The 13,704-nt window shown below is 33.4% G+C and overlaps 1 protein-coding gene across 1 annotated transcript in view; it reads right to left on the bottom strand.

Moving 5' to 3' along the window:
* LOC309801846 (E3 ubiquitin-protein ligase RLIM-like) overlaps positions 1 to 13,525 on the bottom strand; it is a gene marked incomplete at both ends in the record, with an annotated part of 51,698 nt that extends 38,173 nt beyond the window's left edge. The window contains one exon of the mRNA XM_082616889.1: positions 13,457 to 13,525. Within this exon, the coding sequence (XP_082473015.1) occupies positions 13,457 to 13,525 (69 nt within the window). The remainder of the gene's footprint in view (positions 1 to 13,456) is intronic.
* Positions 13,526 to 13,704: the final 179 nt, after the last annotated feature.

Raw genomic sequence — 13,704 nt, forward strand, 5'->3', positions numbered from 1 at the left:
GTGAGACTTGGAATTTGAAAATAAGGAAAGGCAGTTATCCTGGTGCTTTAGCTTTCGTGGCCAGCAAGCATCGCTGTGGAGACATAAGTATTCATCTGTAGCATCATTTCTGTGTACTTAACTCCCTAGGTAGTAAGCACAATAGCTGTTTTTCTTTGTGAGTTTAGATGGAAAATCTATAGACTCTATGTACATTTAATGAAAATTATGAAGCAGTAACAATTGTTACAATCACACGGGTCAAGAAATGGAACATTGGCAACAACCAAGAATCCCCTCCATGCCTTGCATCACCACAAAACCCTCCCATAGCACAAACAATAACCACTTACCTAACTTTTATGTTAACCCATTCATTGTTTTTCTTTGTAGATTTATTACTTATGTGCACATTCCTGTAATACTGTTGATAGATATTTGTGTTGTTTTCTATTTATGGCTGTCATGAACAATGTTGAACAAGATACATGTTTATATATGTATCCTAGTACACAGGAGAACACATTTCTCTAGGGAGTGAACTACTGAGTTATAGGGAAGTTTCAGGAATGAGATGCTGAGTCACAGAGAATATATGTCCTTAAACCACAAGATAATGACAAGTGGTCAAATCAACTTACACTTCCAACAGTGGTGGTGACATATTTAAATTCCTTGACATTAGTTGTTATCATTTATTTTAATATTTCCTATCTAATCTGTGTGTAGTGGTACCTCATTATGGTGTGAATTTTAGTTTTCATGATTACTAGTGAAAATATAAATATTTTATAATTTTAAATATAGTTATTGGCTTTTGGGATTTGCTGTTTTTTGAAGGGTCTATTGAATTTTTGGCCTACTTTTCTATTGGGTTATTTGCCTTTTTATTCTTGCTTTTAAGAGTTTATTTCATTTTTTAATTGAAGTATAGTTGATTTACAATATTATATTACATTCAGATGTAGAACATAGTGATTCAATATTTTTATAGATTATACTCCATTTAAAGTTATTATAAAATATTGGCCATATTTCCTGAACTGTAAATATATCTTTGTAGCTGATTTATTTTACACATTTTATACCTCTTTATCCCCTACCCCTATCTTGCTCCTTCCTCCTTCTCTTTCCCCACTGGTAACCACTAGTCTGTTCTCTATAACTGTGAGTCTATTTCAGTTTTGTTATATTCATTCATTTTATTTTTTAGATTCCACATATAAATGATAACATACAGTATTTGTCCTTCTCTGTCTGACTTATTTCACTAATCATAATACCCTCCATGTCCATCCATGTTGTTGCAAATGGCAGGATTTCTCTCTTTTTCATGGCTGAGTAATATTTCTGTGTGTGTGTGTGTGTGTGTGTGTGTGCATGTGTGTGTATCACACCACATGTTATTTATTCATTTGGCTGTTAGCAGGCACTTAGGCTTCTTCCATATCTTGGCTATTGTAAATAATGTACATAATGCTGCTGTGAACATTGGGTGCATTCATCTTTTTGGATTAGTATTTTCGTTTTCTTTGGATATATACCCAGGAGTGGAATTGCTGGATCTTATGGTAGTTCTAATTTTAGTTTTTGAGAAACCTTCATACTGTTTTCCATAGTGGCTGCACCAATTCATATTCCTACCAGCAGTGCACTAGGGTTCCCTTTTCTCCACATCCTTGTCAACATTTGTTATTTGTAGTCTTTTTGATGATAGCCATTCTGACAGGTATGAAGTGATATCTCATGGTGGTTTTGATTTGTATTTCTTTGTTGATTAGTGATGTGCATCTTTTCATGTGCCTATTGGCCACCTGTATGTATTCTTTGGAAACATGTCTATTCAGGTCTTCTGCCCATTTTTCATTCTTTTTTGTAAATATTGAGTTTTATGGGATGTTCATATATTTTAGATATTAACCCCTTATAGGTCATATCATTTGCAAATATTTTCTGCCATTTAGCAGGTTGTCTTTTCATTTTGTCAGTGGTTTCCTTTTCAGTGCAAAAGCTTTTAAGTTTATTTAGGTCCCATTTGTTTATTTTTGCTTTGGTTTCCTTTGTCTTAGGAGACAGATCCAAAATAATATTGCTATTATTTATGTCAGAGTGTTTTGCCTATGTTTTCTTCAAGGAGTTTTATGGTTTCTGATCTTTTATTTAGGTCTTTAATCCATTTTGATTTTATTTGTGTATATGATGTGAGAAAGTGTTCTAATTTAATTGTTTCACAAGTAGCTGTCCAGTTTTCCCATCACCACTTATTGAAGAGACCTTTTTCCTATTGAACATTCTTGCCTCCTTTGTCTTAGATTAATTGACCATAAGTGTATATAGGTTTATTTCTGGTCTCTCTATTCTGTTCCATATGTCTGTTTTGGTGTCAGTACCATACTGTTTTGATTACTGTAGGTTTGTACTATAGTCTGAAGTCAGGGCGTGGGATACCTCCAGCTTTATTCTTTTTAAGTTCTTTTCACGTTTTGAATTGTAGTCTCTCTATTGGTTTTATATGTTGCAATGATCTTTTCAAACTCTGTGGCATGACCCCTCTTTTAACTATCTTTGTGTTTTCTTTTGTTGGAAAATATTTCTTAATTTAATGTGGGTAAATACATCAATCTTTTCCTTTAAAGCTTATAATTTTTTCCATCTTTCTACATTGTGGCTTAAAGATAGCCTCCTATATTGTCTTTTAAAATATATTTGGTACCATTTCACATATAGGTCATTAATCTATCTGGAAATAATTTTGTTTACAATATGATACAATTTCAAGTATTTTTTCTTTATGGATACCCTAGTGCTCAGCATTTTTTAATCGAAAAGTTTGTTATGTCTTTGTTGAGGTGCTGTGATACCTCTGTTATACAGAGGTGTCATATGTATGTGTGTGTGTGTGTGTACATATATATACATATGATTTTGTTTTAATAATATATGTTTTGGTTTGTTTTTCTGTGTCTCTATTAAGTCTTCTTTTGGTTCATTTGTTTGTCTCTGTATCAAAACTGCACCCTCTTTGTTACTATAGCTTTATAAGAACACTAAATATTCAGTAGAACAACTTTTCCCACATTTATATTATTCTTCAAGTGTGTGGTGGGCTTTTGTAATCTGTATAAATTTTTAAAGAAGTTTTTCAGGTCCAAAACAAAATCTTTGGCATTTTCACTTAGATTTTGCTTACTCTATAACTTAATCTTTAGAGACTTAACATCTTTTCACTATTAAGATATCCAACTTATAAACACAAAATATATCTCTATTCATTTCTGATTTCTTCAAGGTCTTTGAAAAGCTGTCTGTAAAGGCTTTGTATATCTTATTGGAATTATTGCTACTTCAGCTTTTTGGTGCTATCTAAAAGGATTTCTTTCTTTTTACTATCACTTTCTGTTTGATGCTCTTATATAAAAACACAATTTATTTTTATTGATTTTTATCTAGAAATCTTAAGAAGCTCTCTTACAAATCCTAGCAATTTCCTGTACATTATTTTGTATTTTCTCTGTACACAACCATATCATATATAAATAGAACAAGTTGTGTGTTTTCTTTTCTAATCCTTAGACATTTTAGTTCTTTTTCTTGACTTTCTCCACTGGCTAAACTCCCAAGTACAATACTTAATAGAGTGGTGACAGGGGGCATCCTTGTCTTCTTCCTGATCTTTAAATCTTTCATCATCTCACCTGTATCTATAATGTTACTCTATGGTAGATTGCTAATTTTCATTTAAGAAAGTTTGTTTCTACTTTGATAAGATTAGCTGCAGATTTTTGTAAAATCATACATGACTGCTGAAATTATAAGAAACTTTTGATTTAATTTTTTTGTATGTTTTGTTTTATTAATTTTGTTGTGTAAAATAATTTTGGTTGTCTGTCATGAAATTAGCTTTTTATATTGGACTCAGTTTGCTTATATTATATTTACCATCTGTTTTCCTGGGTAAGGTCACCTCTAATTATGCTTTCTTATACTACCCTTTCCTGTCTTGAAATGAAGAATATATTCAAAAGTACTTGAATAGTGTTCCCTCTTTCTATTCTCAAAGAGTTTGTGTACTACTGGAATTCTTCCTTTCTTTAGAACACACTAGTGAAAAATCTTGGATTTCAGCTTTCTTCATGGTGAGAGTAGTGAGTGCTGATTCAATGTCTGTAATGTTTAAATGTATGTATAAATTTCTATTTCTGTTTGAATCTATTTTGAGGTTATATTTTTCTAGGGGACTGTGACTTTTATAAAATTTAAAATTTATTTGAAAACACTTTGTTCATTTTTTCCTTTGTAAAGTCTGTAACATGTATGTGATATATGACCCTTTTACCTTTCTGATATTGGTTTCTTGTGCTTTCTATCTTTTTTTATTCTTTTTTGGTCTTGAGAAGCCTCTCAAGTAGATAGCCATTTTTATTAGTATTTTCAAAGAGCCAAGTGTTAGCTTTTGAATTTGTGTTGTTTATTTTCTATGTCATTAATTTCTGCTCTTGCATTTATTATTTACTTCTTCCACTTTCTTTGGGTATGTCTCTTGAAGATAGCACATAGTTCCATGTAATTTTATACAATCTGACATTTATTTTCTTTTCATTTGGAGCAGCCAATCCATTTGCATTAAATGTAGTTACTAATTTGGTTTAAATCTTCCTTTTTTTCCTACTTGTCTAAATTCTTTCATATTTTTCTTTTTCTTCTGGAATCATGAAATATTTATAACAGTCTACTTTTACTCTATTAAGTTTGAAACTGTAAGCTCTATTTTATTATTTAATGACAATTTCTGTCAGAATTTACTAAATATTTAGAGCTGAAAAAAAAAAAACCCTTGCTGGGAACCTGTAAATCAATACTTGTAATCTGTGTCACACACACACACACACAGAGACACACACATATTTGAAAGGAAACTTATTAGAAATTAATTAGCTAAGTTTGCAACATAAGAATTAAATAGATTGTGCCATAGAAGAAGAGATAATTAATAAAACAAGTAGGACAAACAGAAAACAAACTTTAGACGGTATCAATAATCTCCAACTTGTAGGAGGACTCACACTTCACACTATTTAAAAAAATAGTGGTAGGACAGTAAAATGGTGTCACTCAATTGAAAACCATCTAAGCAGTTCCTCCAACAATTAAACATGAAACTACCATATGACCCAGCAATTCTACTCCTAGATGTATACCCAAGAGAAATGAAAACATATGTTCACACCAATTGAAGAAGAATGTTTATAGCAACATTTTTCATAGTAGCAAACAAGTGGAAACAGCCAAAATGTCCATCAGCTGATAAATGGATGAACAGAATTGGTATGTCCATACAATGAAATATTACTTGGTTATAAAAAGGAATGAAATACTGATGTATGCTATCACCTAGATGAACCTTCAAAATATTATGCTAAGTAAAAAAGTCAGTCACAAAAGACCTTATATTGTATGATTCTCTTTCTATGAAATGTCCAGAATAGTGAAATCTACAGAGACAGAAGATAGATTAGTGGTTGCTTAGAGCTTGTGGCAAGTAGGGTGGGAATATAGGGAGGTGATGCCTAAAGAATATTAGATTTGTTTTTTGAAGTGATAAAAATGTTCAAAATTGACTGTAATGATGGTTGCACTTATATGAGAATATACTCAAAATCACTGAAATATATAAATAGGTGAATTCTATGGTATGTGAATTATATGTCAGTAAAAAATGGGATCTAAATAGACAATAGAGAGGATCAGTAAACTTCAATTTTGTTTCTTTGAAAATATAAAGAATGGTATTTTTTTATGTTCATAGAAGAGGAAGGCACAAACAAAACTATGAAAGAAAAGGGGTTTTATTTACATATATTTGGAGTTTTACTAATTATAGGAATAAAGTAAAGAGTATTATGCCATTAATATGAAAATTTATAAAAAATTGAATTCAAAAATAAAATTAGCACAATTGTCTTAAGAGGAAATAGAGAAACATAGTATACTAACAACTTTTACATGAATAGGATAGTCTGGTCAAATGTCTACAAATCAGCAAACAAAAACACCAGGACCAGACATTTTAAAAGTGACTTTGCAAATCCTTCAGGGCTCAAATTAACCTTGATCTTATATAAAATTTTTCAGAGAGTGAAACAAGAGGGTATACTCACTTTTTCAATGTACAATAGCCAAACCAAAACAAATAAATAAATAAAATATACAACACATCCATTTATAGAAATCAATAAAACTATTCCAAATAAAATATTAACACAAGATTAATTTATATGTACCGAAGCAAAAGCCAGTGGAAAATATATGTGAAAACAAAAAAAGAGGTGGAAAATGTCTGCATACAAAATATAAGAAAATCTGTAATCTCTGAACTTGCTGGATGACTGACGTACAAAAACCAATAAGAATTTAAAATATTAGCAACAACCAGTAAGAAAATGTACTACTATTAGTAAATACTATTCCATTAATACTTTTACTATTAAGTAAAAATATCATTCACAATAAAACAATAAATATCAGGTATTTGAGAATAAATATAATGTGAGTCAAATATTCATAGAGAAAATGAAGCTTTCTTAAAGGATGTAAAAAATTAAATGGAACACTTTGTAATATTCTTTGAAAACATGAATCAATATCTTATAATTGACCATGGCAATAACTTGTGTATGCATTGCTATTACAATGAAAATTGCAATAGATATTTTCATAAGCCATGACAAGCTAAATCTAAAGTTTATATGGGAGAGAAGTGTATTAGGCAGAGTTCCCAGAGAAACAGAAGCAGAGCCAATAGGACATGTGTATGTGCAAAAAATCTGCAGGGCAGGGCAATAGGCTGGAGACCCAGGGAAGAGCTGATATTGCAGTGTGAGTCCAAAGGCAGTCTGCTGGCAGAATTCCCTCTTTTTGAGGGGCCGTCAGTCATTTTTCTATTAAGACTTTCAACTGATTGGGTTAAATGTTAATCTCATCTAAAAAAATTCTTCACACAAATATCATGAATAATGTTTGACCAAATGTCTGGTTACCGTGTCTTAGCCAAGGTGACCATTAGGTATAAGTAGGGAGTTGAAAGTAGCCAAAAATTTTTGAAGAAGATGTGTAAACATTAAGAAACATGAAGAAAGGGCAACCTATGCTACCTGATACAAACACTTAAAGTCATATTAATTAAAACAGTGTGGTACTGGCACAGCAAAGGTATAGACAAACAAAATAGAACAGAATATAGGGCCCAGGAATATAGATAGATTTAAAAAAAGACTAATGTGGTAACATTACAGATTTGTGAAGAAAGGATGAACCTTTTAATAAATGGTGTTGAGATTATTGGAAATTCATATGGACAAAGGGTTAGACCCCTATCTTAAGAAATGAGAAAATAAATTCCAGTTCAAATCAAAAATTAAATATGAAAGAAAAAACATTAATACTTTAAAAGCAAAATATGGATATAGCTTTATGAAATCAGGTTAGGGAAAGGTTTCTTAAAGACAATATTTAAACAATCACAAAGTATGAAGAAAAGCTGAACAGATTATTTGACATTAATATTGAAACATTTCCACAGCAGTATAGACAAATGGACAAATAAAAACACAAAAGAATACATCTGGGTGGCCACGAAAATTATAATAGAAAGGTCAGCCTCTCTATCATTAAGGAAGTTCTTATTTATCTACATTAAAAGCTAGGTGCATTGGAATTTTAATGTAGTGCTGTTTTTAATAAGGTGGATGTTACCTAAATTCCCTTCTTAAAGGTAATTGATAAATAAATTATGGTTTGTTTTCAAAAGTAATATTATACAATAGGTAAATTGAATGAAATGTTTTTGTGTGTATTAACATGGGTGGATCATAATAACATAATGTGGATTTAAAAAATAAATTGCAGTTACAAAAAGAGTATGTAGGTTTACAAATATATGAACTGAAGGGATGGGTGTGTGTGTGTTTGTGTATGTATGTGAGAGAGCGAGAGACAGTGTGTGCATGAGCTTTTGTGTGTGTTAAATAAGAATATATATGTAGTCAGATATGGCAACATGAACATAGATTTACATATCTTTTGGTTAGAGATCTCTCTAATGATTGGGGATGATCTGAAGCGAAATGCAGGAATCAGATCTTTGGAAATATGGTCAGGCTCCACGTGAAGTTTTGAAAATTTACCACTTTAAATAAACATTTTCTTCTCTGAGTCTGTTAAGATTTATTGCAAGTTCGATCTAATGAGCTGTATAGTAGAATGAACTTTTCAAAGTATGCTTGGTGAGGGATAGATTTCAGATCATTGATTGTTCCCTTAAAGACTAAGGCTATTTGGTGAGGAGGCTCCAAAACAAGGATTTTGTCGATATATAAATCTGTTTTCTTGAAGAGCTAATTATTTGTAGTTATGGCAGTATAATTTACTGAAGCTTTAATTTGTGTTTATTTTCCCCAATAACTCTATTACCACCACTTCAAGATGGTATTTAACATTTGCTGTTAATTACTTCAGGGGAGATTTGTGTTAGGGTGAAAAGCTGGTGTTTCCTGGAATTGACAGATTTTCCTTTGTTCTTTGAAAAGCACAAATACTTTGAAAGAATAATGTTAGGTGAGAGAGAGAGAGAGAGGAAACAGAGGAGAGCCATTGAGACTCCAAAGGAAGAGGGATAGATGTCCCTGAGGCTGGAGAGAGGGACATATCTTCATGTAGCAGAAAACTTAAACATTCACTATGGCAATGTGAAAATAGGGCATGTCTCCAGATATACAGAAAGATTTCTGAAACAGTGGTTATGCACTTCAATGCAAGTAATATGGGTTCAGGCACCAACTTTCCTGTTATTCCAGTTTATCAGTGAAGCAGTAGAGTCAGCAGATTTAAAGCCACCATGAAAGTTCAACAAGATGTATCTTTTGTTTAAGGCCCAAATACAGAGCCTCTACCACACTTTCTAGGGTTATTTTAAGCCTCTAGAATGTTCATGTGACCTAATGAAAGAAATGGATTCTTGAATGATGACAAACTGGTAGAGTTTCTTCTTTGCCTGATGGGATGAGGGCTTACATTATTATTAAATTTGAAATAAAAGAAGTAAATAAATGAGCCTCTTCTTGACCAATCCGTTGAAATTCACTTTAATGAGAATACCAATATGGTGTTGTAGAATAACAAAATCTCATGCAAGAAGGGAGCCTAGAGATCACTCCATCCAGCCTACCATTTTGTAAATAAGGAACCTGAAATTGATCAAATGTGGACAACTTGCCCGAACTTAATATTCTGGTAATTAAACAAGCTGCGATTCAAACTCAGGTCTTTTGATTCCAGGTCTAGTTTATTTTTCCCATTATATTAGGCTTTGTTTAAATAAATATAATTTTAAAAGTACATGATACCTTTACTCACTGTGGGACAGTATTCCAACATGAAGGTTTTATTTCTATTTGCCTTTCCTTGAACCTAGGACAGTTGAGGACAACACACACACACACACACACACACACACCACTCAGTAAATCTTCATTGCTTGGACTATCAATCCATTGTTATTTTAGCATTTCCTTCAGAGAGATGATGCATCCTAAGAAGGTATATTTTCAAATAGCATATTTCAGATGAATTATCTAAATGTGTGGGGGTTAGTTCCTGAAAATCTATTTCTCAGTTAATTGCTAGTTAATGTTTTTCTATTTTTACCACCTTAATCTGCTATCCTTTACCTGGACTCTTATAAAGGGCCTTCTAAAGTTTCTTCTTGAATCCTTGTTTACTTGTCTATAGGAAACTCCCCATAGATAATCTTTGTGTGTGTGTGTGTGTGTATGTGTGTGGTATGCAGGCCTCTCACTGCTGTGGCCTCTCCTGTTGCGGAGCACAGGCTCTGGATGCGCAGGCTCAGTGGCCATGGCTCGCGGGCCCAGCCGCTCTGCAGCATGTGAGATCTTCCCGGACCGGGGGACGAACCCGTGTCCCCTGCATCGGCAGGCGGACTCTCAACCACTGCGCCACCAGGGAAGTAGCCCCCAATAGATAATCTTACAAAAATAAATTAGATCATTTTTCTCCCATGTTTAAGCCTCCAAACCCAACTCTGCATTGCACTATCCTATTGTAATTGAATAAAATCAATATTTCTCACCATTGACTAAAAAGCTTACATGATATGGCATCTCCCAAATACTCCTTTGTTTGGTCTGCTATGACAAAAATACCATAGACTGTCTTTTTCTGTCTTATATCACTTATATATGGAATCTAAAAAGCCAAAGTCATAAAAGCAAAGAGTAGAATGGTGGTTTCCAGGGCTGGGGGTGGGGAAATTGGAAAAATGTTGGTCAAATGATAAAAACTTGCAACTGGTATTGATAGATAAATAAGCCCTGGAGATTTAATGCACAGCATAGGGATTACAGTCAACAATACTGTACTATAAACTTCAAAGTTGCTAAGAGACTAGATCATAATTATTCTCACCACAAAAAAATGATAATTGCGTGACATGATAGAGGTGTTAGCTAATGCTACTGGTGGTAATCATACTGCAATATACAAATGTATCAAACCAACAAGTGTACACCTTGCACTTACATAATGTTATATTTCAACTATATCTCAATAAAAAATACTATAGGCTGGGTGACTTAAACACAAATATTTGTTTCTTATAATTCTGAAGTAGTATTTCCCCTAAATACTACTTCACTATTGAGTTGTAAGATCATCTTACATATCCTGGATGCCAGTCTATGTTATGTATATATCTATATATATATCTATATCTATATCTATATCTCATGAATATTTTCTCTAATCTGTGGCTTGCCCTTTCATTTTCTAACGGTGTCTTTAAAAGTGCAGAAATTTAAAATTTTAATGTAGTTATAATTTTTTTTATAATTATCAAAATGCTATTTTTAAAATTCTGAGGTAATGTGTTTTTAATTATAAATTGAAAAGCAGATAGTATAGGTATGTGATTTTGTATCTCATGCAGAATTTGGCAGTCTGGTAGCTTGTGAATATTTTCTATTTGTACTATTATTGCATGTATGAATTTATTTACGATAAATATACTTATGTGATACATAGAGAATAGTTAAATTGTCAGGATTTGCTATTTCCCCATAACCTTTCTCCTCTCAATACTCCGAGGACTTGAAATGTTTACTTTCTTAATTGGTACAAGGCCTTTGTTGAGGTGGGGGGTGGACGGGAGAGAGATACAAAGAATGTAAAGAATACAAATAATAGCCCAGGCTATTCTCTATGAGGAAGAATGAAAGAGGGCAGAGGGGTAAGAAGGATAGGGAACAATAAAGGAAGGGTGAGGACAGGAGAGAAGGGGTAAAAGGAAAGAGCAGTCACTATCAGGAATGGGATTTAGGAAAAGGAGTGTGTAAAAAATCGTTCGGAATCCTAGCTGTGTGCTGCCTCCATCTTTAAAACAAATCAACATGATCTTCAGTGCTTTCTGCAGGTTGGTTTCTGTTTGTGTGCATTATCATACCTAGGCTGTGATATATTTGACATCCTAAATTTTCATGGAGTTTATTTCCCACTCTGACATCTATGTATCTTACTGACACAACTTGAGTACTTCCGACTTTTTCTCATGTCCAATCACCATAAACTCATCAATACAAGGGACTATCATAATGCTTTTGTGATATCCAGATGACTAATCTCCCTATGGACTATAATATTATAGACATCGGGAGACTTGGCATAGCACTCAAGTAAGACAGAGTTTGAGTGTACTTCTGTCTCTGTCAGGTAGAAGTGAACTGCTCCATTACCTTTGCTGTTTGATGTGGAGACAACTATTCGCCAGATCAATAGCTGTATATCAGGAGTTAGAGATGTTTTGATTTGTTCCAGGAAAAAAAAGGCCCATAAAATCCAGCAGCTTTGATTAGAATTAGTACCTCATTATCTTATGATAATGAACAATCATTGTCCATGACTTATTTGCCTTTTTTACAGGCCAAACAGATTATTTAAATGGGGCAGGTGATGGAGATTACCATCTGCATGGTTATTTTAGTCTCTGCCAATTCCCCAGATATGTGCTATTGCTATTTTTTGGTATCGTTTTCATGTAGGGACAGTTCCAGGAGCTTCCACTTGGCCCTTCCTATGTATTTTTTTCCAGTTGTGGCAAAATATGCATGACATAAAAGTTACCATCTTAACCATGTTTAGGTGTACCATTTAGTGGCATCAAGTACATTCACGTTGTTGTGCAACCATCATTACCATTCATCTCCAGGACTTTGTTCATCTTCCCAAACTGAAACTCTGTACCCATTAAACAACACCTCTCCATTCGTCACTGCACCCAGACCCTGGCAATCACCATTCTATTATCTGTCTATATAAATTTGATTACTCTAGTACCTCATATGACTGGAATCACAGTATTTGTGTTTTCGGTTCTGGCTTATTTCATTTAGCATAATGTCTTCAAAGTTCATCCATATCGTAGTGTGTGTCAGAATTTTTTACCTTTTAAGGGTCATTAATATTCCATTGTATGTATATACTACATTTTGTTTATCCATTCCTCTGTTGATGGACATTTAGGTTGTTTCCATCTTTTGGCTATTGTGAATAGTGCTGCTAAGAACATGAAATTACAAACATCTGTTCAAGTCCCTGCTTTTAATTCCTTTGGATATATACTCTGAAGTAGAATAGCTAGATCGTATGGTAATTCTGTTTAATTTTTTGAGGAACTGCAATAGAGAAGGGTTCAGATTTCTACACATCCATGCCAATACTTGTTATTTATTATTGTTTTTAATAATAGCTATCCTAATGGATGTCAGGCAGTAGCCGTTCTTAATAGCACTTACGTTGTTGGAGAGTTCTGTCATTTTCCAAGTATGTGTACTCCAAAAATATATTTAGATATGGGGAAATATAGTGTAGGTCACTGCACAGGATTTCTAGTGAGGTGAACTTGTGTCAAAATTCCAATTATCACATGGCTTCCTTAAGCCCTATTATGACCTGAAGACCACAGTGATGTTTTGGAACCTCAGGTGTGTAAATTTATCTTAATAATCTCTGAAAAATTCTGAGTTTTCCACTTTTCTTTCTAAACATTCCCCGTGGAAAATTGTAAACCCCTTTGAGGTAGACCTGGAGAAAAAAAAATCATACTCTATACATTTGACAGTGTTGCAGCAAAGTTTCTGAAGCTGTTGTAGCCACCTGATCTCTGGTTTAGGTCTGGGCGAGGCTGTAATTTTCATTCCTGGAAAATCAATGCAGGTTTCTGCTCATTGTGCTTGAATTTTATTTTCATTTATACAGTTCAAGCCTGCTCATCAATGTAATTCGCAGTGTAAATGTGATTAATCTGTTACTGCTGGAAGTCACTTTGGGTCAAAATAGTGCCACTCTGCCCTGCTGACCTTTATGATAATTGCACTCACCTTGTTTCTCATATTAAATGCTACCTCTTAACCTCTGCTACTCTGTAACCCCATATTCCTGTTAAAAGCACGGGGGCCATTTCATTGGTGCTATCCCGCATTGTCATCTTTAGCCCACAGAAGACAGATGCCACAGAGGTTTTCAAGGATGCTTGTATTTCTCTCATCAAAGAATGTCTTAATGTCTTGAAGAAGAATGTTATCGGTGACTTCTGTGGGGGCATAACTGTGGGATAGTTGAGTGGGTTTCATATAATTAATCCGCTCCAACATTCTCATT

Source organism: Mesoplodon mirus (genome assembly GCF_964341445.2).
Source record: "Mesoplodon mirus genome assembly, chromosome: 1".
In the NCBI taxonomy this organism is placed as follows: domain Eukaryota; kingdom Metazoa; phylum Chordata; class Mammalia; order Artiodactyla; family Ziphiidae; genus Mesoplodon; species Mesoplodon mirus.